General features: G+C 42.0%; 2 protein-coding genes across 5 annotated transcripts in view; one reads left to right on the top strand and one right to left on the bottom strand.

Annotated features, from left to right (window-relative positions):
- Window positions 1–84: 84 nt before the first annotated feature.
- dnajc16 (DnaJ (Hsp40) homolog, subfamily C, member 16) lies at window positions 85–6,997 on the top strand. 2 transcript variants are annotated; one of them, XM_054745768.2, is made up of 16 exons: window positions 85–222; window positions 457–630; window positions 706–772; window positions 841–1,165; window positions 1,236–1,420; window positions 1,489–1,593; window positions 1,685–1,843; window positions 2,037–2,167; window positions 2,280–2,463; window positions 2,599–2,778; window positions 2,860–2,936; window positions 3,029–3,109; window positions 3,215–3,259; window positions 3,834–3,923; window positions 6,160–6,330; window positions 6,409–6,997. In XM_054745768.2, exons 2-16 carry the CDS (start codon window positions 464–466, stop codon window positions 6,854–6,856), a joined length of 2,415 nt encoding a protein of 804 aa, XP_054601743.2. In that variant the 5' UTR covers window positions 85–222; window positions 457–463; the 3' UTR covers window positions 6,857–6,997. The 2 variants fall into 2 exon arrangements, with proteins under 2 accessions (XP_054601743.2, XP_015822963.3); XM_015967477.3 differs by lacking the exon at window positions 3,215–3,259.
- A 5,542-nt stretch (window positions 6,998–12,539) lies between these two features.
- Window positions 12,540–25,520, bottom strand: part of mtcl2 (microtubule crosslinking factor 2) — an 84,826-nt gene continuing 71,845 nt past the window's right edge. For all 3 annotated transcript variants that reach the window (XM_015967480.3, XM_015967482.3, XM_015967481.3), the window contains exons 16-24: window positions 20,317–20,469; window positions 20,114–20,230; window positions 19,958–20,016; window positions 19,735–19,873; window positions 19,083–19,658; window positions 18,722–18,989; window positions 18,427–18,645; window positions 17,899–18,314; window positions 12,540–17,824 (exon numbers count right to left, since the gene is read on the bottom strand). In XM_015967480.3, coding sequence (XP_015822966.3) covers window positions 17,693–17,824; window positions 17,899–18,314; window positions 18,427–18,645; window positions 18,722–18,989; window positions 19,083–19,658; window positions 19,735–19,873; window positions 19,958–20,016; window positions 20,114–20,230; window positions 20,317–20,469 — 2,079 coding nt within the window. In that variant the 3' untranslated portion in view covers window positions 12,540–17,692. The remainder of the gene's footprint in view (window positions 17,825–17,898; window positions 18,315–18,426; window positions 18,646–18,721; window positions 18,990–19,082; window positions 19,659–19,734; window positions 19,874–19,957; window positions 20,017–20,113; window positions 20,231–20,316; window positions 20,470–25,520) is intronic.

Below are 25,520 nucleotides of genomic sequence, written 5' to 3'. Positions count from 1 at the left end.
AGTGTGACACAACAAGCTGTTTCCCATGACGACTGCTGAAGATGGAGCGCCTCCTTCTGGACTACCACTTCGTAGCAGCAGGTTGTCGTTAGCCTGCCCTGGAGGAGCTGTGTGATGCTGCGGAACACACCCTGGAAGGTTGGCTGTTAATGTTAACCAGAAGAACGAGGAGCTTGAATATGTGGTGTGGTCGTCCATATCAGCTGTGCGCATCTGTCCGAGGTGATGACGCCACCGACCGTATCAGCCTGAACGTTTTGTCTTCGAGAAGTAGCATACCGCCGCTTTTGCTGTCATTTACCTATCCTACCCAGCCTCTTTTTCGGTTTTCTCACCTTTTGTGACAAACGGGTGTACATGTCAGATTTGTAACCCGTCTTAAAACTCGTGTCATGATCAGAGAGGGTCCACAGCTCATTTAACCTGATTTCCTTTGTTGCTTTTGGTACGTTTAAGGTAACTGATGGCAGGGATGATGTCTCTGGCTGTGGTGGTGGTGGTCCTGTCTGTGCTGCTGGCAGGATGGAGCAATGCGGGCTCTGAAATAGACCCGTATAAAACATTAGGAGTTACCAGGACTGCGAGCCAGGCAGAGATCAAGAAGGTCTACAAGCGTCTTGCAAAAGAATGGTAAATACCCTGACCTGATTCTGCTCTGATCCTCTTTCCTCAGTTCCTTAAACTAATGTGCATCTTCCTCCTAAGGCATCCCGACAAAAACAAAAATCCAGGTGCTGAGGATATGTTCATCCAGATCACTAAATCTTATGAGGTGAGTTTCCAAAACCTTTTCCCTAAATGGTTTAAAACGTGTGTGTAACATCTGTTCCTCCATTCCAGATTCTGTCTAATGAAGACAAACGTGCCACTTACGATCACTACGGCCAGACAGATGACACCCAGCCCTATGGCAGCGGTCGCTATGGCCACCGGCAGGGAAGCTTCTACTTTGACGAATCCTTTTTCAACTTCCCGTTCAACAGCAGGGCCCACAGAGACTTCACCGACAGCAAGTACACTCTCCACTTCAACCAGTATGTCAATGAACTGGTGCCTGACAGCTACAGGAGGCCATACCTAATAAAGATTACCTCTGACTGGTGCTTCAGCTGCATCCACATTGAGCCAGTCTGGAAAGAAGTGGTGCAGGAGATGGAGAGTCTAGGTATGAAATGGTCCAACCCAGTCCCACGGTAGCATCTGCTCAGGTGTACTTTAATGTCTTGTCTCTGCAGGTGTTGGAATTGGTGTGGTTGACGTTGGCTATGAGAGGCGGCTTGCTAATCACCTTGGTGCTCACCGCACCCCGTCCATTCTTGGTGTCATCAATGGCAAAGTGACATTTTTCCATTATGCTGTAGCAAAAGAGCACCTGAGGCAATTTGTTGAAGACCTTCTCCCACAGAGACTTGTAGAGCGGGTAAATTCATCTAGATTTATCTAGAATGTCACAAATCTAGAAAACATAACAGAGTCTTCTCTTTTCAGGTCACTGATAAAACTGACCAGCAGTTCTTGAACAGCTGGCACGATCTCAACAAGCCACACGTTCTTCTGTTTGACCAAGTGCCTTCCATTCCTCTGCTGTACAAAGTAAGTCATTATCTTGTGTTTTAAAAAAAACTACTTCAGATCACTTAAAACACATTAATATGTTTGTGTTTGTGTGTTTTTATCCCCATAGCTGACAGCTTTCGCCTATAAGGACTACCTGCAGTTTGGTTACGTAGATCAGGGTCTTTCAGAGACTTCTGATCTACAGAAACGGTTCAACATCAACACTTACGCTCCGACCATGCTGGTATTTAAGGAAAACATCGACAAGCCTGCTGACATCATACAGGTAAATTAAAACCATTTTCCATCACGTTGCCCTTTTGTGTCACACATTTACTTTATGGTGTTCCACAGGGCTCAGACTTCGGGCACTTGTTGTTTTTTTAATGTGTAGCACTTCCGGACTTCTGTCTTGAGAGGTGCTTTATAAATAAAGTTTTACTTTCTTACATGCTTTCTCATGTCTCCAAACTCTTCAGGCTAAAGGAATGAAAAAGCAAATAATAGATGAGTTTGTGTCCAACAACAAGTTTCTCCTCGCCCCGCGGCTCGTCAATCAGAAGCTGTTCGACGAGCTCTGCCCCATCAAACAGTTTCACAGACGCAGGAAGTAAGAAACTCTAAACTTTTCTTTTTTACCTGTTATCACAGTGAAACTTGTCGTCTTGTTTGAGGTAATTAAAACTTGTTTATCTCATTTCTGATGCTTCTCCTCTCCTCAGATACTGTGTGCTGCTGATCACAGACGACGAAGAGGTCTTTTCCTTAAGGAACCAGGCCTTTCTCTCTTTTGCGTCCACCAATAGCAAGGAAGTTGTGAGGTTTGCTTATGTGTACCAACAGCTGCAACAGCCTCTTTGTGACATCCTCATGAGCAGCAAAGACAGCCTGCCTTCAGCACCACTGGTACTCCTCCTACATTCTATTGTAAATAGTGCAAATGTTAGAATTTTAGCTCATAAGCGGCTCTTTTTTAGCATAATTGACATCTAGTAATCTGATTTATTCCCCTTCTCTGTGTCTGTCTGGTTATGTGTGCAGGTGGTGATCCTGGAGAGGCGTAATGCAGCCGGTAAAGCTTTGTTCAAGCCTGTTACCTCCTGGAACGGCAGCGAAGAGGACAAGCACCGTCTCCAGGAGGAGCTGGAGCGACTCCAGAAGGACCCGTCCATCCTTGTTCATGATGCCGTGCTGCCTGAACTCAACAACGAGTTTGCCTCGGTGTGTTTTTTAGATTAGAGTCAGATTATTTAAAATGTTCCGTGCTGTGCTGCTAACCCGTTTCATATTCGAACTCTGTAGATGTTTGTGATTCGGTGGATTTATGCGTCTTATGACTACCTCTCTGAAATCATCGATGACATCCTACACAACAACTGGTAGGTGGAACTAAGATGACTTTATAGTAACATAAATAAGATCGATTCAAAAAGCTTCCTGCATGAAATAAAGCTCTTTTGATCCTTTTTAGGCGTGAGATGATGCCTCTTCTGTCCCTCATCTTCTCTGCTTTATTCATCTTGTTTGGAACTGTGGTGATCCTGGCCTTCAGGTTGGTGGATTTTACTTCTCCCACACTTTTCCTTTGTAGAAAAGAAGAAAATAAGCAGGAAATGGTTTGGATTAAAGTAACAGTGCTACTGTTTTATGGAACTAGGATTGGGACAATATTACATGTAACTTGTACCAAGCTTTGTAACCGGTAACATGTTTTGTAACTTGTAATTCTCGTTTTGTAACACGTAACATTTGACATGTAACGTGAAACTTTCATTTTGTAACTTGCAGAAAACAATCAATGTACAAGTTTCACATCACAACTCGTGAAACACACATCTCAGTCTACATGTACAAAACATTTTGTCCCAGTTCTAGCTTCCTTCCCAAACAACCAATGACAGGCTTTGTCTGACCAGCCAATCACGGGTCTTGGATTCCTGTCCAAGAATATTCCTGTCGGACGCAAGCTCGAATTGGGACAAAATGTTTTGTAATTGTAGACTGAGACTTGTGTTTTGAAAGTTGTGATTTGAAACTTATTGATTTTTTCTGCAAGTTACTAAATAAAAGTTTCATGTTATGTACCGAAGTTACATTACAAAATGAAAATTACATGGTACAAAACTAATTTACCTGTTACAAAACGAAAGTTAAGTGTTACAAAACATTAATTAAATGCTACAAAACAAAAGTCACAGTTACAAAACATGTTACAAGTTCAATGTAATGTTGTCCCAATCCTAGTTCCATACTGTTTTTGTCTTGTTTTATTGCAGCGACTCAAGTGATGAAAAACAGACAAAAACAAAAGCAAAAGATGGCGTTTACGAGGAAAATGGATCATCTGAGACAATTGGTACCTCCAGGTGAGAACAGGTTTGTAGTGGAGATGGTGGGTGAGTCCATGATAGTCTGATGCCACGCTGTCAGGCTATTGAAATCCTAGAGTTTCACCATAGGGCCGTGTGATCTGACAATCAAAGGTCGTTAAAGGGACTTTACGGAGTTTTGAATTTTTATGCTCGCGATTGCCCCCTCAGGCCAAAAGCGTAACGGCAGCTTCAATAGTAGGCTCGTGCACGAGGCGCGCATGCTGTACATGCACACTCCTTAACAAAAATAACAGCTGAGACAGTCCCGTGTGTGTGTGTGTGTGTGTGTGTGTGTGTGTGTGTGTGTGTGGCCCGGAGGACAGAGGACAGGAGAACGCGCAGCTAATTAATTAAATAATTTGGTTCCAGGGTATCCGCGGGTCCTTAAAAAGTCTTAAATTTGCTTTTCAAAATTTAAGACCTTAAAAATCCTTAAAAATTACAAATAATCCTTAAATACAGTTTCCAAAGGTCTTAAATTACCAAAGGCCCACTAAACAAGATTCTTTTATTTCTATAAAATTTTCGTGAATTTCTAGTTAGTGTTCAGCATTTCTTGTGTATGATATTGGTGTAAGCAAAACCGTACACATTCAGTTGGTTGTGAAAGGAGGCTATTTTTAGATGAGCACATTAGCTGGTTAAGCTAGTGAGAGCTTGTGCCATGGGGAATTGCAAGTTTATTGGTAACTGGATGGCTAATCCCACGTTCGCGATGTGGTTAGCACCTGTTAAGCTTAAATTTAACTTAAAAAATCTTAAATTTGGTCAAAGTGGCCTTGAAAAAGGTCTTAAAAAGTCTTAAATTTGGCTCCCTTAAACCTGCAGATACCCTGTGGTTCTGTACCTTTCTCTTCAGCACAGCCGACAAAGGTTTATGATGGGTCAGTGCTCCTGCATGCTCAGATCATTCCCTTCCCTTGCTTGAAAAATTTTTCCAAAATGAAAGTTGAACCCACATCTTTTTATCTGTGAATTCAATGCCGTTCGGCGAGTCTCAAATAAAAATTTGGGCATCTTACTGTAAAAAAATATACCATTAATGTAAAAAAGAAACTCTAAATAAACTATGTTCACATCCAGAATCGAACCCAGGTCTTCCGCACGAGAGTCCGATGTCTTACTAGGTGAGCTATAGCATCACTAACATCTTTTGTATCTGTAACATTTATATCGTTGATGACAGCTGAATCAACGTTCAAAGAACGGTTCGGAGCGAAAATGGCTATTTTGTTGCTAATTTGCAGGAAATATCTAGAAGAAAGTTGCTAAGCGTCCTCAGAAATGCAGCTAGGTTCATCACTAGGCGTTAGGAACAGCGACAAAGTCTCTGAGTTGGCACTACCTCACTCCCTGCTGCTAAAGCTACTGATAGCAAACGCTACGGGCTATGCCTGAGCGTGAACGCGCATGAAGCAGCCTGCTCGACCCGAGCAGCTCTCCTTTTCTGTGATTTTACAGAAAAACACGCAATCACAGTAAAAATGCCAGGGCTCATTCTACAGGACCAGGGCATTGCAGGGGAATGTATGAAGAAGAAATGTATTATTTCTATACATGTTTTGGCTGTCAAACTTCCATAATGCCTCTTTAAGGATTATAAAGTGATGATTATCTACCAAAACTTGGAGATCGTAGAACCATCTTTTTGCATTATATCACCTATGCCATTATTTCTGGACGTGTCTACCCTAAACCTACACATATTTCATTATTACATATTACATTAAAAATGGTTTTCCATGAACCACACCTTTTTAAAGGAGCAATAAGTAGGAATTTTACTGTGAAATAATCCCCCAAAACAGCCTAATTTCTCAGTTTTGTTGGAACGGTGACTTTAAAACACATTTCCTGGAAACCAGTAAAAGGAGCCACCCAGAAGTTATTTCTGGTAGCCTGAAGGAGGCACGGCATCTTTTAGTTTTACTCTAATATTGGGTGAAGCAGGTTGGAAGCTAATGTTGAGCTAACAATGCTAAGGTGAATTAGAAAACAACCGTGAGCTCTCAAAACCTCAAGCAAGTTTTTTCTGTTATGAAATTACAATGAAATATATTTATCTACTTATCAGCTTGTGTGACTCATCTATATTCCATCATCTAGAATCTTTTGGCGCTGAGACCGGACGAGTTTGTTTCAATACGTGGACCGCAGTATCCACATTTGACCACAGGAGGTCACTCTCACTTCATGCACCTTTAAGCTTTGTCCTTTTGTTTTCATTCAGTCGGCCTCCTAAAAAGAACTTTGTGGAGGTGACGGAGCTGACGGACATCACCTACATCAGCAACTTGGTGAAGCTGAGACCGGGACACATGAACATCGTTCTTGTTCTCACTGATGCCTCCAAGAACATCCTGCTCAGCAAGTTTGCCAAAGAGGTTTATTCTTTCACAGGGTAAGCTTCACCGTCTCCATCTTGAGTTTTTTATTCATCGAAACCTCCTCACGCTCACACCCGTCTTCTCTCTCCCAGGAGTCTGACGCTGCACTTCTCCTTCCTCAACTTCGACAAGCACAGCGAGTGGATGAACACGCTGCTGGAATACACTCAGGACGCCGCGCAGATCGACGCGGACGAGGACGACGGGGGTAACCGTAAGGTGGACTACACTGGCTACGTGCTTGCGCTTAACGGCCACAAGAAGTGCCTGTGTCTGTTTAAGCCCGTCTACACTGGGGAAGACCTGGACAGCAAGTCGTCTGAGGACGAAGGGGGCGCTTCGGGGGGGAAGGGGCGGTCTAGTTCCCGCGATGGCCACCCGGCTCGCAAATCCAACCGCTCCCGCAGCACGTCCACCCTACAGATCCACCACAAACTGGACCGCCTGGGCTTGTGGATGGAAAGACTCATGGAGGGCACTTTGCCTCGCTACTACGTTCCGGCCTGGCCGGGACTCGATAAGATCACCCCCAACAAATAAAACGGAGGAAAAGCCCCTCTCTTTACTCGTGTTGGTTTGAAATATCGTTTATCACAGAAATTAGGCCTTTTTAAATATTCAAGACATTTACAGATTTTGACAACAACTAAAGGACCGACCCTTAGAGTTTTTCCAGAAGGCACACTGCTGCTGTTGGTCACATTTGATCTCAGTCCTGCTGAGATCAAATCACCGCGCCTGTTATCTGTTAACGTCAGTCAGCCCTAAAAGAAGCCAGATAACCACAGTTGGCTTTTCTTCCATCAGAAGGAAGACCTTTCAGTCGATGGCAGTCACGGAGAAGACCACTTCCTGTTTGGATCGAGTTTTAACGTGCTTAAATGATGGTGTAGAAAACCTCCTGTTAACGAATACTGTGAATAGAGATGCACGGAAACTTAATATTTACCATTTTTGCCTTTTATGCATCTCAAACATTGTTTTGTATCTTTATTTCCTGGTGTGATAAAGCTGTTCTGATGGCGCCGTTAACTCTGGACCTCAAGGCGCTCACAGAAAAACCAGGAAGCACGTTGAACGTTGCGTGTGTGTGTGGGCTATGTGCACATATAAACAAAAACTTGTGAAAGCTTTTTAATTCCGTTAACTTTGGTTAGTCAGTAGCTTTATGTAGCAAAAAAGGCTCATTTTAGTTTCTGTTGGTTAGAATTTTTAGGTAAATACTGCTCGCAGGCGTGCCACCTGTAGGAAGAGATTTTATTTAGAGGTGGGGATAAACGATCGTTTATGTGTTTGTTTTCTGACGTGTGTTACGTTACTGTTTCTGGTCGTCTTCAAGCTTTTATCGTCTCGTTTGTTGGAATAAAACACAAATGGTCTTGATAGTTGCTTTTCTCAGCAGCGTTTTGTGATTCATTCGTTCACATTTTGATTCAAACGATCTCGAAACGCAACGTTTAGAAAACCCAAGCTTCCCAAGTCTAAAAAAATAAACCATCTCAGGAAATGAACTGAAAAGAAATTTTGGTGTTAAAAAATGTAAATTTGAAATGAATTCAAATGCTAAGAGTCTTGACACTTTACGGAAAAACAAACAGGTAAACAGCTTATTAATTAGATAAATAAAAGTAAGTTGGGTTTACTGAAATCATGGCTGATAAAACTCAAACTATTAAATGTTTTATTTCTGTTTTCTGTCATTTTCTGGTTTTCTTTTATTTGTTTTTTTCAGAGCTTTTATTCATCATTGGTTAATGTTTCTCTAATTATTTTGATTTTATAAATACATTTTGTAAATTTTCCTCAAATTAGCTTTAGATGAACTAAATAATTATATGAATCTGAACAATGTTGTTACTGATAATTAAAATAAGCATTACAAACACATTTGAAGCTATAATAATAATAATAATATAATATGGAATAAATATTACTAATACTCTGTCTTAACAGTATTTTATTTAGAGTAGATGCATGAAGATGAATAAATTGTCATTTTAAATCTAAGTTAACCGTAACCTTTGATTTATTTTAATAAGTTCATCAATTAAGAGAACAATTAAAACAAATCAACATTAAACTTTTCATCATGATAGAAAAATAAACAACCGATGAAGCTTGATGAAAGTTTAAAGTCGCTCTACTCATAAGAGCTACAGAATAATAATAAAAAATATTTTATAACAGCTGTTTGTAAATGAAATAAAATTTCCCTAACCAGCAGATGGTTTACTATTCCAAACACAGCCAGCAGGTGGCAGTGCAGGCACAGTTATCACTCTTAACTACCGGCCAAGCGTCTGTCTGCAGGTTTCAGGGTCAAGAGAGGAAAAACACGACAGGATTTAAATATTTAATGCTTTAAACTCAACCTTCAGACCTCTGAAAGTGACAAACTCCATCTGAAAGTGAAAAATTCTTTCTTTTAAAATGTCTTATAAATTATAAACGTGCATTTTAAACAAACTGTAGATGGTAAGCGACATCTCAATGTTACTCATGAATAGAAAAGCCTGGGTGGAGTTTATGCTCCGTAACGCCTGATTCCTTTGCTCCGTGACCCCTCTGACCCCACGTGAGAAACCTACAGTAGCAGGAGAGAAGGTCAGAGAGAGCGGAGGCCTGGGCCGAACCTTTCCTTTAACTGCTGCAGAAATCCAATTTCCTGTTGTTAAAAGGTCAGGTGTTTGTTCTTATTTGAGATAATAAAAGCCCGACAATGTGCAGTTGAGTGTTTGCATGAAAAGGAAGTCCCGCCCTTCCTCTCAGAGTAGATTTGAACCCAGACACATTTCTCAGCAGACCTTTAAGTGCCAGAGATGCGGAGAGTTTACTAAAATGTCTTCGTAAAACAAAAAAGAGCAGCAGATGAAGACGGCTTCAGAAAATGATGTGAAAAGTTTATCTGCTTGGAAGGAAATGATGGATGACTCATGACTTTTCCTTCAGCATCACCAGCATTCCCTCCCCACACACAGGAGGAATGCTCACAGGCTTCATCTAATATTGACCTATTTTTGACTGCATGCATCACACACACACACACACACGCGCGCACACACACACACACACACACACACACACACACACACACACACACACACACACACACACACACACACACACACACACACACACACACGCATAGATCTATAGTTTGAATGCCAGAGCTTCCTGAGTCAGACGCTGCAGACTTCCTGTGTTCTCAGACATTTAAATCAATTCATCAATTCAGTCCAGAACTGCCTTTAAAATGTGAGCTAGAGTTTGATTTTTTAGGCAGAAATGAAAAAACAAATAAACCTAAAATTTAAGATAAAATGAAATATTTTGTTTTAATAACATTCTGCTCCTATAATCCCACAGCTGCACCCAGCTAGACTCTTGGAGGAGTTTGACCTTCTGGTGAAAATCTACAGAGTTAACTAGAGAACAAGCCGATGCACACTTGCTTCATTATTAATGCACCATGATTGGGTTGTTCTTGCATTTTGAGGAAAGTCTTGAATTTGCACGTTTTATCAGAAAAACCTTACATCATCTAAATATAAAACAGTCGTGCACTTGGCCGCAAACTCAGACTTCATCTTGTCTTTTTTTTTCATCAGATTGAAGAGATCAAAGAGCTGAAGGAGTCAATGACTTTCAATGTGAAAGGACTGTTGCAGAGCAGCGTTATGCTTCCTCTGAAGACTAAAGGTACACTATAAGTAACATTTAATTAGCTAATAAGCTGATGTCATGGGTCTCTGGTTCAGATCTCTCCATGTCCAGAACCTTCTCTGACTCTCACCCCCACCTCTGCTCCACCCTTTTTATTGCTTTTAGAAGCAGGAATGAATGATGAGGATTTGACAACTCTCCTTGGCTCTTCTTGAGTCTTTTTCTTTCTTTCCCATCTTTGATTTGGCTTAAACTTGTGGTTTACTCTTGATTCTGCTCAGAATCCACAGGTGCTGTCCTCATCTGGACCTGCTTCACCCGTACATCTACCAAGAACTCATTTACCTCCAGCTCTGAGCAGCTGCTGCTTCCCACCTCTTGTTTCTCCTGTAGAGTTCACTTCAACACATTTCCCTACTTTAGGAACCATAAAGTAATCATTACCCATCATCCCTACAGTCAAAACAGGAAGTATTCCTTTTGTTTACTTGCGTTGCCATGACGAGGTCACTTCCTGTGATTGGGACCTCTGGGAGCCTATTGTAGCTCATTATTGTTCTTGTGAAGTGAAATAAAAAAATCATGTTGGTATAAAAGAGCGACTCTGGTGGACGCCCGTCAAAGCTGGTCATGGCAGCACTCTGAGAAAAGGCTAAATAAATACGGGGTGGGCCATTTATATGGATACACCTTAATAAAATGGGAACGGTTGGTGATTTTAACGTCCTGTTTGGGGCACATTAGTATCTGTGAGGGGCAAAACTTTTCAAGATGAATGGTGACCATGGTGGCCATTTTGAAGTTGGCCATCTTGGATCCAACTTTTGTTTTTTCAACAGGAAGAGGGTCATGTGACACATCAAACTTATTGGGAATTTCACAAGAAAAACAACAATGTCCTTGGTTTTAATGTAACTTTATACTTTCATGACTTATTTACAGTTTCTCTTTGTTCACAGCCATTGACATGTCAAAGAGGAACAGAGACGGATCTGAAAAGCCTGACAGATCTACATCACACTGTCGCTTAACATTCATGGACTCACCCATCTTGACTCACTACGGGGAAGGCTGTTGATGGTTTAGCATCCAGGAAACAGCAGAGAACGTCTCATCTAGTAGAAGCTAACCATTAGCAACACCACCACATAGCAGAACTACCCCCCCCCCCCCCCCAAGACATTCATTCCCACTAGAGACCACTGCAAATGTTTTAGTTAAACAAGTAAACCACATCTGTCAAAGCATTCAGAATTTAGGAGCACAGCTCTGCTCTCAGCTCAGAGACTAGCTCCTCCAGGCTGGATTGATGTAATACTGCTGCACTGGCCAGGGTCTACAAAGCTGTGGCGGGCTCCTTTCTGTCCCCACAATGTCTCCTCATTGTTATTGTGTTCCTGTCTTTATAGATTTTCACATGGAGACATATGGGTGTTAAAAAGGAATCTGCAGTTTGGCTGCTTTACTGCTAATAACAGTGTTGCCAGATTGTCCTTTTCTGAATAAACCTGGCTTTAATATCTAAGCCTCTTAAAACCCAAATGCTCACTTTCTAAACTCTTTCAACTTTCCAGAGACAATAAGTACTTTTACAACAGCAGTACGTTCTTATTCAATTTCACTTCCATTTCTTTATATAGCGCCAATACAAATACCTTGGAGTTCACCTGGACAACAGACTGGACTGGAGAAAGAACAGCGAAGCCGTTTACAAGAAGGGACACAGCAGACTGCCCTTCTTGAGGACGCTTAGGTCCTTCAATGTCTGTAGCAAGATGCTGCACATCTTCTACAAGTCTGTTGTTGAGAGTGTAATCTCTTCAGCCATCGTCTGTTGGGGTAGCAGCATCAGAAGCAGGGACCTGAAAAGGCTCAACAGCCTAATAAAAAAGGCTGGTTCTGTTCTGGGGACGACTGTGGAACCGCTGGAGGAGATAATGCAAAGAAGGATTCTCCAGAGAATCAAGAAAATTATGGACAACCCTGAGCATTCTCTTCACAAGACTGTCCGACAACGGAAGAGTGTCTTCAGTCAGAGGCTTCTTCAGTTTCGCTGCAACACTGACCGCTACTGGAGATCCTTCCTGCCAACAGCCATTGTAATATACAACAACTCTTTGATGACTTGATTATTATTATTATCCTGAGCTACTACAGCAATCAATTTCCCTCTGGGATTAATAAAGTATTTTTGAATTGAATTGAATTGAATTGAAGTCACGACAGGAGTCATCTCAAGGCACTTCGCACAGAAACATTCCAATTGAACCTACTTATCAGTGCAATGAGTTCAGTTCATTATGCCATTTAAATGTTTCCTTACTAGGGAAACCCAGCAGATCACATCGAGTCACTGACTTGTGTCAGAGACTACAGCAATTCTCCTACTAGCATGTAGCGACAGTGGAGAGGAAAACTCCCCTTCAACAGGAAAAAAAAATACTTTCCATGATCCAAATGTTTCATTATAATCTGAAGTCTGGAAAAACACAGAAACTATTGTTATTTCTAGAGACAACTGGCAATAACAGTAGAAAAGTAAAAAAGACAACAAACTACATTAAAATCAATGAAACATTTATTTGTGATTTCTATGACAAACAGGAGGCAGTTAGATCTCGTTTGACAAGATATCTGCTGGAAAAACAGACGCACCCTTTAAAAATCCTAGTGGGACACGATTTTCTTACCCTTTTATTATATTTGATGCTGTTTTTATTTTGTCATTCGTCTTTAAAATGCATCTATGTACAGAGGCCGCAGAAGGAGACAGCTACATATTTCCACAGCGACCTGCATCAGATCAGCTGTTGACATTCAGCTTTTCTCAAAGAAAATAACGGAGCATGGTATGGAAACCGCTCTTAACCTTGTACTCATCATAGACAGCTTTTCATTGCAATCTCCTTTTATCCAAAAATCAAGCATTATTAAACTAAAAAGAGAGATTATACAAAGCTTATATACAAGCAGGTAAGTTCAGCTACCTTTAAGAACAGCTAAGTGTTTTATCTACATAATCCCAGCATGAAATAATCTTATGAATGGTATGGAAACATCACACAAGTAGGAAATCATCATGTTGTCAGGATTACATAGGAACAAGAGGGTTTGTGCCATGCAAGGTAGGACATCCCCCCTCATTGGCTGGCGATGCTGTGACCTGGATTACTTCTCAGTTAGTAAATGTTTGAACGCAGGATCTGAGATGTAGTCTGGTTTCATCTGGTGTTGTGTTAGAAATTTAATATAAAAAGTAATAAAAATGATCATTTAAAATGTTTCAGCCAAATTCCTTCATGTGGGAATAAACACAAGGACTAAGAGTGAGATTCTTTAATAGCGCTAAGAGATGTAAACATCTTGAGTGACTGCCCAAAAATAGGTTAGTTTCCAAGGGAGCACTTTGAATTATAACTGGAAATTCTAAAAACACAGCCAACAAATTCTGACATTTAAAATAAATTCCACACGTGGACATTTGCAAATATGTTCTGGTACCTATTTTGAGTCAAATATGTGCAGAAAAATGAAATAGCTTAATAAAAACAAGACACTTTTTGTAGCAGAAAGGCACTAAAGGGGCCTTGTGTAAGATTCAATGACAACAAAAGTCATCAAAACGTGAATTTTTCATGACAATTATACAAAAATATGGTTTTGTTGTTTGATGATTGCAGAGTATAAGAGGTAGAACAGAATTTGGTAAACCTTCTGCCCAGAGTTTCATATATATGTGAGAAGAAATGCTAATAAAAGTTACCAATTGATCAAAATAACACGTATTTAAAATAAATAAAAACAAAATCCCTGCCACAATCCCTGCCACACTGGAATGACTGACTTTAAAGAGCAAGTCACCCCTAACAGAGTCTTACCCCACTCCCACTTCCTGTTTGAAAAATGCGATAAATGCTGTTGCCTCGCAGACCGAGAGGGCGGAGCTGCTAACAAATACACACACAGGTTCACAATGACATTGTGACATCATAATGTACCAGCCAACTTCATAGTGTACCTCTTAACCAATAGCGATGGCGGATTTAAATTCAAATGCAGTGTAGAGTTTTTACCTGACAACGGCACAACACTGACAGTTTTAGGCAGAACATTTTTAAATTAACTAAGACTAAAGTGTAAAATTATTGACTACATGTGTCTACAGCACGATTAGACACTTATTTATATAGTTTATCAGCCAAAAAAAAATGTTGATTTGGGGGTGACTTGCTCTTCAACGTAGTTTCTCCCTACGGTTTAAACAAATACACCTAAAGGGTTATTGACATCCAAGAAGTTTCAGCAATAAATAAAAATAATGTCTCCCAATGACATATTTTGGATCTCTGCAGTTAAAATAGGTAAAAACCCAACTTAGTTAAAACACTTCAGATTTTTAGTCTAAAAAAAGCAGCAAACTGATCATATTTGAATAAATAATTCACTTTTAACAGTCTAAAATATGAACAATATGTTAAAAGCAACAGTCTGCATTGTAATAATGTATCCTGCATAGGAAATTTAAGTAGTTTCGTTTTCTTTTGTTTGTTTTTGAAAAAATGTTCTAAAGATTTCAGAAAAAAAAAACAATACAGACTGAATTGTATTTCAGAATGAAAATTAGGTATACGGTATGCCATAATGTGTAATTTTCATAATTATATATATCATTTAATATTCCTTAGAAACAACTTAAAAATGACTGATATGTGTTGCAGTGTAGCTGAACAAACGCTAACTGTTTGATTAAACTAATTATTCATTCTCGTATACTCGAAGAAATAAAATGTTTCATTTATTTAACCAAGTTAAGTCAACGGTTCCACTAAACCCAGTTGCTTAAATGTAAAGAGTAATATACATTTTTATCCGTTGCTATGTTAAAGTAGCAATAGAAACTTAAGCTACAGCTTTAACATTCGTCTCAGTGATTGTTGGGTTAGAAACTTGACCTGTTTCATATTTGAAACCACTCTGCAGCCCTTTGCTGACCAAAACACGCAATGGCTAGTTTGTGGAGTGGATAGGTGCCCTATAAGGGATGCTCTCTACCTGCTTTACAGCTATTAGCTGTAACGCTAGTGGTTAGCATTGTCAGTTCGCTGATCATCAATAAAAAGCACAAGACGAAGAAAATTATGTTTGCTTTTTCTCTTGGCATTATGGCAGAAGTAAGAGAGTAATGTCTTTGGAGGTGAAGCTAAAAGCTAAAACCAGAGTGAACCTCAGCGTGGCCTATGCTAGTTTGAGGGAGCTAAAGTAGATTACAAAATCAAGGACTGATGGTGACCTGGCTTTGTTGCTACTGGACTTGTAAGTATTAATATTTTTTGTCCAACAGTGTGGATCATTTTACCTTGTGGTTTATTTTAGTATTAGTTGGCTCGTGTTAGTGTTAGCTCATTGTTAGAGCTAGCTACAGCAGGCTGCTGCAGGGTTGTTTACAATAGTTGTAATTTCACTTTCAACCAGGAGGGAGGAGGAGCAGGAAACTGCTCTGTGTTACTTTAAAAGTAAATGTGTGTAACTTGGTTAAGTAAATTCAACATTTTATTTCTTACAGTGTAAAATGGTTTCTACCAACAGTACCAGTACATGTTACCTAGTAAGTAAGGGTTTCCTTGTTGTTTTAAAATACTTCAAATCTATTAAGATTAATTTAATTTCAACAAGTAAAGTCTGACATATTAATGCCAATTATAGCTGCCTCTTTATTGAGAATAATGAGAGATAAAATAACAGGTTCTGTGTAATTTAACCACATTTCTTGGCTAAATCCATATAAAAGTGGGGTATTTATTTAAATAAAAACAGAAGACCCAGCTGTGTGGCATTCAGGGTTCGTGCAGATGGTTTTGAGACAGGCAGCAGCACTGAGACTGTGGGTTTCCCTAAGTGTGTGTTACTGTAATGCCCAATTTTAGATTGCTGAGTCACTAAACTGTGTGTAGAGACTCACAATCGTCAGGCTGCCACTCACACAACCAGTAGCACCAGAACAACAACATACTAACAATAAGTCATCATTAAAAAAAAAATTACCGCTGTTTCCAGAATATTCCTTAACATAAAAATGACATTTAAAGATGTATATTATGTCTTTCTGCACCATTTAGTTTTTCCATCAAGATACAGTACTTTACTGTAAATTTAGTACAAGCTGATACATAAAATCCTTTATAAAATTAATAAACAGGATGTTTGGTTTGTGTGTTTTTTAGAGTTCAGTGTGAGCCGACTAAAAGACAAACTAACAGGCACTTAATCAGCTGATTGATTAGAAAAAAGCCACACTGTAAGAAAGGAAATGTTGAATTTACTTAAGTTATGTCAACTGTTTCAATGTAAAGAATAATATACATTGTTATAAATTATGTCAAAACTAGATGTATGTTACTCTTTACATTAAAGCAACAAGGTTAAGTAAACTCAGCAGTTTATTTTTTAGAGTGTAGGACATAAAACTAATAAATAGAAGGAAGAAAAAAATGTCCAAATTTACCTTTTCCTCTGTAAAAGAACAAGACGTCTGTGTCTCACGTTTGCACAGACATCCCAGCTTAAGCTGTTTGATATTTAGTTTAAAAATAAAAAAAAATACACTTCAATAAATAAAAATATTTTTAAAATGATAAAAATGTATTTCACAAATCCTTGAAATTATTTATAACTTCCATTGCTTCTAAGTGCAAATGTCACCGACTTTACAATCTTGTTTAAAAAAACATTTATGCTACCTTTTCTAAATTATTTTGATACACTTTAAAAAATGAATTGTTGAATTTACTTAACCAAGTTACGTCAACTGAGTCCACTAAACCTAGTGACTAAATGTAAAGAGTAATGTACATTTTCTTGTAAAAGGACAACATGTAATTCTCTGCACATTTAAACTAAGTGTAGTGGAACCAACTGATGTAAGTAAATTCAACATTTTTTTAGAGTGAAGAGTTTACAGACCAAAGCTTTAAGTGTTAGACTGAACTCAGCTGTGGCTTGAATGCATGTTTGATTACTGTTAATGTTTTTCACCCAAATGCAAACCAAAGGGTCTGTGTGTTCTAATGAAATGGATTTAATTTGTATGTTTTGCTCCCAGTTTCATGCTGTGTTCATGTCTTCATCAGATTCACCCTCGATGGTTTAAGGATGAATCCTTCATCCTCCCTGCACTCTAAAACAAGCCCATTTTTCATCAAACCCATAAATTAAGGATCATTTACATTTAAATCCATGCATGATGTGGAACCCATGAATGGATTATTTTGGTAAAAGTGTTTATCCTACAGCTCCAAGTGATACTCAACAGTGAGGTGAAGTCCTTCTGATGAATGATCTGGACTCAGAGGTTTAGTTGAGTAGATCCAGTCCTGATATCATACCTGTTAAACTCTCCTTAGGTCAGAATAATTCTTGTTTGGAGGAGGTGACGGTGTCCGTGTTCGGTTTTGCTGGTAGATTTGTCAAGTTGGACCTGTCCTTGGCATCCAAGATGGATTGTGTGTGTCTGTGAGTGTGAAAGAGTGTGTTTGTGTGTGTGTGTGTGTGGCAGTAGGTTTGTCAGGCAGTCAGAGCTGTGTGCTATCACTCTGTGTGTGTTGGGTTTGGCAGTGCGCTTGGAGGTGTGTATGTACTGTTGGTGACGTGAGGAGGCGTGTCATGGCAGTGGTGTTTGTTAGGAAGCGAATGTGCTTAGATTTCTGCGTGGGGGCGTCACTCGGCGCAGGCGTCTCCTTTCTCCTCTGCTGCCGCTGGAGCTTCTTGCGGACGATGCTTGCAGTGGCGTGCGGCTGCTCTCGATGGTCGGGCGACACAAGACTGAGCGGCGCAGTCACATGGAGCTTCCTGGGAATCAGAAGAATTTGTGTAAATGAAGAAAAACAGAACTACGGTGCTTTAGGAATTTTAATAGACCTCACCTCCGTGCCTGGTCCGGCGGCCGCGGCGCTGCTCGTCATTTCCTTCCCTCCTCCCATGATGCTGATCATTTCCTCCCCAGCCGTCTGCCTCATAAACCTCTTGTTGACAATCCTAGTCACGGTGTCGCAGCCGGGTCCTCCGACTCCCGCTGGGACACAGTCCGACTTGGGTTCATCCACATCTCTGATTCCTCCCAACACACTCACGCTTCCAAGGTTGCCAAGGGAGTCTCTGTGTGCTCTCTCCCCAGGCAGGGTGACTCCTACTGGGCTACGGCTGCTGCAGACGTTCCCATAGAGCTCTTGTACCAGTCCTCCATACCGCTGGGAGCTGGAATCAGATCCACAGACCCCAGCTCCGGATGGTTTTCCTGCAGCGTGAGGCTGCCGAGCTGGGCTGGCGGTCTGGCTGGCTCCTAAAGCAGCACAACAAAGCTCCCATTAGCTTCATTTCAAGTAAAATTAAAAAAGAATCCACAAAAGTCTGTAATTTCAGGTTAAAGGATATTAATTTTCACACATGCTCACCCATTTCAGGTCTCCAGAGTGATTCCGTGCTTCCAGAGTGTTCCACCACACTGAACAGGCTGGAGAGGCCGTCGGTGAGGCCGTTCAGGACGGGGCTGTCCCTCGTGGTGGTGGAGCGAGCCCACGCCGAGCCCCCACCCCCACTAATAGGCCTCTGCTGGAGGCTCCACAGGCTGCGGTCCCTGTTGGAAGACGGGCTGTCCAGTCTGGAGGTGGAGCCTGAAAGCAAATCCTCCATAATGCCGTCAACTGGGTTTAAATGATGCTAAATGAAATGATAAGAAAAAAAAGCTACCAGATGAGACCCTGCGTTGTAATTTTGGAGATCCATATTTGGGGGAGCAGCACGGCCGGTCGATACGGCTGTGAACTTTATCCAGAGACGTAGAGATCTGCCGAGTCCGGGCTGATGCCAGAGAGGAGGTGGTGGCGGGAGATGGACGAGGAGACCAGGCCTTGGGGTGTAGTCCCGCCCCCCTGCTGCTGGGGAAGTTCTCCGTTTGAAGCCCAACGCTGACATTCTGAGCAGAGGTCTGAGTGGACCTGGTGCATACTCCCACCAGCTGGGCAGAGGTTAGAACAATCAAGCACATAAATTTCATCTTGTTTCAGAACAACTGAATAAAAGAGATAAATGATTTATTAGATGATGTTACCTGATTTCCAGGTTCCTTGCTGGATTTCCTCTCCAGAGAAGAAGACCTGATGGCCTGGCGGACACAGTTGGTCATTTCCTTCATGTCGTCACTTAAGTTTGCTGAAATCTCTCCAATGTCCAGGTTGTGGAAAGGAGAAGTGGGCGTCATCCCATCGACCACTCTGTTATCCGCCCCGGAGCTCACGTTGCTAATGACGATGCTGGGCATGGAGCTGGAGATGCAGCTGCTCCTGCTCTCCAGCAGCTCTCGGTGCTGCTTGGACAGCGAGCTCAGCCACTGCTCGTAGGAGGAAGTGAAGGAGGACGCTGGCGGTTCAGTGTGAAAGGAGCTCAGAGCGTCTTTGTGTCCCAGAGAGGAGCTCCCAGGTGGAGGAGGATCTACGGGTTCCAGGTTTCTTCTCCGGGGCTCCACGCGTCTCACAGCCGGAGGGCTGTAGTAGATCCGGATACCGGAGCGATCTGGAGCGGTGTAGCTTCTCTGCACAAACTCCAGATCAGACTGGGACTCCACTAAGCTGCTGTGGGAGACGCTGGGACCGTCCCAGGTTTTACAGCTGTCCATAGTCTCTGGGGTCTGGACCAAGAGAACATAAACGGATCAGCTTAAAGCCAACCAGTTACATGTAAGAGCAATATTTAAAAGTCCAAACCTGATTGGTCAGGTAGGTCCAGTTCTTCCTGGTGAGGTCACAGAGCTCAGTGCGATTAAAAAGAGGCGGGGCATCAAAGTGCATCTTCTCGCCCTGACGGTCCGTCTCTCCAGCCTCCAACTCCATGGAGGATTTGACCCTTTTCACAAGAACAGCTGCTGAGTAAAACTAACACGGTAAAAATGGAAGTCATGCATGAATCGGTAAGCTCTTCAACATTCACCTCTGCAACGCCGATCCGCGAGCAGCCACCATGTCTGACTCGTCGCCCAGCGGCTTCGGCTGTGATGTAAAGAGAAAACTCTGATTTATCCTCAGTGTCCTCCTACTGTCGTAAACTCCCATCCCACGTATCTCAGAGTAAACCAGCGTGCCGTACCTTCTCCTGCTGCGCCGCGGCCTCTCTGAGTCTCTGTTCCCACTGAGCTCTCTCCCTGCTGAACCTCTCCAGCAGCTCCACCTTCTCCCTGCTCCAGTTTCTCTCTCCGATCTGAAGCTGATTGGTCAGAAATCAGGAGATTTAGAACAAAACATCATATTTTTCAGCTTCCCAGGCCTGTGCTCAAAGGTTTGACCCTTCACCTGTTTGGTTAGGTCCATCACTGCTGCGTAGGACTCCGCGAGGAGGTGCTGGTGCTCCTCACGCTCCTTCTTCAGTGCCACCTTCAGGTCGATGGGGTCTAGGGTTTCAGGGGCAGACAGGGCTGCTGTGGCTTTGCCAGCTTTGCTCTCAAGCTGCAGAAACCACAACAGAAATCTTTCACATACAGGTACGCATAAATACACAGAGTAATGGAAGCAATCCCACCTGATAACACAGAGTGAGTAAAATGGGACATTTGAGTTCATTCGAGCTGACGGAGACATAAAGAGAAGCCTCCTTCCTGAGGTTTTCCCAGCTACTTCCTCCCCTCTCTGCAGATTCCTCACCCTCTATTTTGAGCTACCTCACCCCCTTTCTGCTGTCAGAGCCTGTAGGTGGCATCCCTTCAAATATTTATGAGCAGCTTCACATTTTCTTGTGTGTGAGCCCCGGACCGCTCACAGCCCACACCACTGGCCCACCGATTTAACAAACGCTCTAACACCGCTACGCCTCCCAGACCCATCAATCCTCCTCCGTCCCGATCCGTCTGGCTCGGTGGCGCCTGTACGCGGTGCTAATGGTGCTGCCAGCCAACCAGTCGCAGGCTGGGCCCAGCTCCCAGCTCCCGTGGCAACACTGTACTTCTCGTTATTGATGATGACGACCTAATGAGACCCACATCTCAGGGGAGTTCACTGCTGAGGCAGCAGAAGCTGGATGACAGGTTTTTATTGGTGCATCAGAAACGTTTAAGCTCAGGATTCGGCTTTATTTTATTCAGGAAGATAAAACTTATCATTTTTTGAATTAAAATCATTTATTTAGTTGAAAAACTAATAATTAAATTTTTTTACACTTGTTCTGTGACTTTCAAGTTCAACAGAGGAACCTTTATAAGGAAAAGAAGATAATTTTAGTGATTTTTGTGGGGAAACATGTTTTATAAAAACAGCCACTAGTCCAGAAACAGCTTTTAATTAGAAAATATACAGCAGCTGATTTGACTCGCTAATGAATTAAAAAAATGCAGTGAAATGATATTAATAATAATATTATTATTATTATATAATTATAAGAAGTCAAGCAGTTGCCAGGAGGCCTCTGGGAATTCCTAGAGGCACCATTCCTAGACAGAGTTTCTCTTCTGCTGTGAAATTTCTTCATAAAATCAGAAATGCTGATATTATCAAACTATTTTTACCACAAAGTGGGACTCATCTGTGATTCTGGGCCAAACCGAAACCACAACATTCCTACGAGCCGGTATAATAAACAGAAACAGGCTAGACGTTACGTAACCAACACGAATATAGCAGCGCTGTAAACAGCTGACTTCTGCAGCTGAAACAAAGCCTTCTGATGGAGCCACTGTTTGGTTTTCCCTGACCCCTCCCCTTGTTTTTTACTCACAACCTCAACAGAAACAAGCGTGAAGTAGCAAAAAAAAAGTTGTTTAGATGCCTGCTTGTAACCATCAAGGTGGTAAATCAGAAAACTTCCGGAAGGTTCTGCTAAACGTTTAAAGAACACATATGTATATGATCAATTCACAGCCGCATTGTTTTTGTTATCGCGTTTAAAGCGTGCCACAACCCGTGCACGCGCACTGGGTCCACAGCGCGCGTGTGAACGGGACTCGCGAGCGAAAATATACATGGCAGCGCGCGCGTGAACGGGACTCGCGAGCGAAAATATACATGGCGAGAGGTCATTTGTGCACTGAGAGGGAGCAAACTGTGTCTGTGAGCGCACAAGGATGTGCACAAGTGACAAACCTGCGTGCGCGCGTTGCCAACGAGCACACGGCAGAGGAAAACGTGCGCGCGCGGCAGCCTCTCTGCGCGCTCGGTAGCCTCTGCGCGCTCGGTTTCTAATTCCGCTCGCTCGGCTGTGAGGAGTTTTGGCACTCTGGAGGCGTGGCCTGTGGCAGATCTTCCCTATCCTCTGATTGGTTAGTTTACCCCGCACTTTACTCTCTAGCTATCTATATAAAAAAATCTGATATTCAGCAGTTGCTGGCATAGCTCAGCTGGGAGAGCGGGCGACTCTCACTCTGGAGGATCCAGGTTCGAGTCCGGCCAAGTAACATAGAGTTGATGTCATATTATTCTTTCCTAATTCCTGTGGTATTATTTTACAGTTGTGACCGTTCAACTGTCATTAAATGTCCGAATGTTTGCTGGGCAGTGTTTTAAAAAGTGCACATAAGCTAGATGGTTTAAACCAGGTAAAAATAGACTTGTGGGTGTAGGTATGTTCAAGTTTAAAAAGTTCTTGCCTCATTAATGTATTGTTTATTTTTTTCAGCATTTAATTGACAAATTATCCTTTCAAATAATTAATTGATGAGTTACATAATTGTCCATTAGAATTGTTGAATGGACTGAGTCAAGTTTGGTGCACTTTATATATTTCAAAACATGTTTTTTTTATTATGCATATAAATAATTTTAATGTTAATTTATTGAAATATTTCTATTTCTTCATTACCTCACCCTTGTTTTGACAAAAACAAGACCTTGCTGGATAATATCACGGAGAAACTATTTGTTCACAGTACTTGGCTCAGTGAGGATCTGTATACCAAAGGAGGAGATGCTCAGAAATCTGTCTGCAGATTGTTACAACCCAGACTGGAAGTGGTGGGCTGTAATAAGAAAGGAGACCAAACAGAGGAGTGGGGGTTCAACAACTGATTTATTTAACCAAAGTAAGGATTTACTAAAGCAGATCAGTGCAGTCAAGAATTACTGGTGTTTGGGTAGTCCTGAACGTGTTGTGATGCCCCCACCGTCTCATTGGGTTTTCATTTGTGTTTAATTGTGTTTTTCTTCTGTTGTAGGCAGCTCGTTAAGCAGCCTTGGAGGCACCTGGGCTCAGGGTGTGGTGCTGCCTACAAAGCCTACTGTTTTTCTGCTTTCACTGGGTCTCTCCTGTGTGGTGGAGAGTCCTCACTGGCCATTTTCTGTTCACTAACTTGCTTTAGTTAATCCTTACTTTTGTTAAATAAATCAGTTGTTGAACCCCCACTCCTCTGTTTGGTCTCCTTTCTTATTACAGCCCACCACTTCCAGTCTGGGTTGTAACAATCTGCAGACAGATTTCTGAGTATCTCCTCCTTTACACAGATCCTCACTGAGCCATGTATTGTGAACAAATAGTTTCTCCATGATATTATCCAGCAAGGTTCCGTTTTTTTCAAAACAAGGGTGAGGTAATGAAAAAATAGAAATATTTCATTAAATTAACATTTAAATTATTTATATGCATCATTAAAATAAAAAAAAACATGTTTTGAAATATATAAAGTGCACCAAACTTGACTCAGTCCATTCAACAATTCTAAATGGACAATTATGTAACTCATCAATTAATTATTTGAAAGGATAATTTGTCAATTAAATACTGAAAAAAAATAAACAATACATTAATGAGGCAAGAACTTTTCTCTCTCTCTCTCTCTCTCTCTCTCTCTCTCTCTCTCTCTCTCTCTCTCTCTCTCTCTCTCTCTCTCTCTCTCTCTCTCTCTCTCTCTCTCTCTCTCTCTCTCTCTCTCTCTCTCTCTCTCTCTCTCTCTCTCTCTCTCTCTCTCTCTCTCTCTCTCTCTCTCTCTCTCTCTCTCTCTCTCTCTCTCTCTCTCTCTCTCTCTCTCTCTCTCTCTCTCTCTCTCTCTCTCTCTCTCTCTCTCTCTCTCTCTCTCTCTGGAAGCCCCACTCTAAGGGAGTTTGCAGTGTATTAGTGAGTCATATATTGTACAATCACAGTCATAAAGTTTTCAACCAGTAGTTTTATTTCAGTATGTATTTTTCCAGTATCACAAAAAATGTAATTTTATATGGTTAAAACCATCTAGCTTATGTGCACTTTTTAAAACACTGCCCAGCAAACATTCGGACGTTTAATGACAGTTGAACGGTCACAACTGTAAAATACCTGAAATTAAGAAAAATTAACATGACATCTACTGCATTTTCCTTGGCCGGACTCAAACCTGGATCCTCCGGGGCGAGAGTCACCCGCTCTCCCAGCTGAGCTATGCCAGCAACTACTGAATATCAGACTTTTTTATATAAATAGAGGGTAAAGTGCGGGGTAAACTAACCAATCAGAGGACAGAGAAGATCTGCCACAGGCCACGCCTCCAGAGTGCCAAAAGCCCTTACAGCCGAGCGAGCAGGAGTCAGAAACCGAGCGCGCAGAGAGGCTGCCGAGCGCGCACACAGAGGCTGCCACGCGGGCACGTTTTCCTCTGCCGTGTGCTCGTTGACAACGCGCGCACGCAGGTTTGTCACTTGTGCACATCCTTGTGCGCTCACAGACACAGTTTGCTCCCTCTCAGTGCACAAATGACCTCTCGCCATGTATATTTCCGCTCGCGAGTCCCGTTCACACGCGCGCTGCCATGTATATTTGCGCTCGCGAGTCCCGTTACGCGCGCTGTGGACCCAATGCGCGTGCACGGGTTGTGGCACGCTTTAAACGCCATATTTTGTGTGTGTTCAGGCCATTTGCTGTAGGTGTAGTACTCAGGGGTTACCAGCAGGAGGAGCCTAGAGCCAGCGTAATGATGCTATCGTTAATGTAAAATGTTATCAGCTGTGTGTGCCAGCTCAGTGGCCTAGTGTAGAGTGTCCACCCTGGGACTGGGAGGTCGAGGTTCCATTCCCGTTCAGGTCATACCAAAGACTTAAAAAAATGGGGCCCAATGCCTTCCTGCTTGACAATCAGGGTTGGATTGGGGGGGTTAAACCAGCAAGTAGTTCCTGAGCGCAGCAGCTCGCCGCTCCTCTCCATGGGGATAGGTCAAATGTGGAGATGAATTTCACTGGTGTGTGATGATGATTTACACACACAAAAAAAAAAAAAAAACATAGGTGCTCTTTATCTTTCATATGCGTACAGTTCTGAGCTAGCCTCGCAATCTAGACAAACCGTAGCGGTAGCGGGAGATTTTGTTGGTGTAGCCACGCTCCGCTGTAGCCTTAGCAGGTCTACCATTGTCTCAGCTAAGTGTAGGTCGGGCCAGTTTGTAGAGAGTTGTTGGGCGGGCCTAGCATCATTACGGCAGATCCCATGATGGTGGCAGTGCAAAACTACAAAGATGGCGGTGGCTCGGGAATGGCGCTCATTTGAAACGGCTTTGGCATCAACTTTGGATGATTTAGACTTGGGACTTTTCTTTGAAACGTGAACAGACAGA

This window comes from Nothobranchius furzeri, chromosome 15 (assembly GCF_043380555.1).
Source record: "Nothobranchius furzeri strain GRZ-AD chromosome 15, NfurGRZ-RIMD1, whole genome shotgun sequence".
NCBI lineage: Eukaryota > Metazoa > Chordata > Actinopteri > Cyprinodontiformes > Nothobranchiidae > Nothobranchius > Nothobranchius furzeri.
The sequence above is the reverse complement of the archived record's forward strand: the minus strand, read 5'-3'. Positions and strand labels throughout refer to the sequence as shown.

Bases quoted from the DNA above. Each gene is read 5' to 3' on its own strand.
- dnajc16 (XM_054745768.2), top strand. From the start codon at position 464: ATGGCAGGGATGATGTCTCTGGCTGTGGTGGTGGTGGTCCTGTCTGTG. The intron at 1,844-2,036 runs GTAAATTAAAAC...CAAACTCTTCAG, and splicing joins AGCCTGCTGACATCATACAG to GCTAAAGGAATGAAAAAGCA. The intron at 2,168-2,279 runs GTAAGAAACTCT...TCCTCTCCTCAG, and splicing joins CAGTTTCACAGACGCAGGAA to ATACTGTGTGCTGCTGATCA.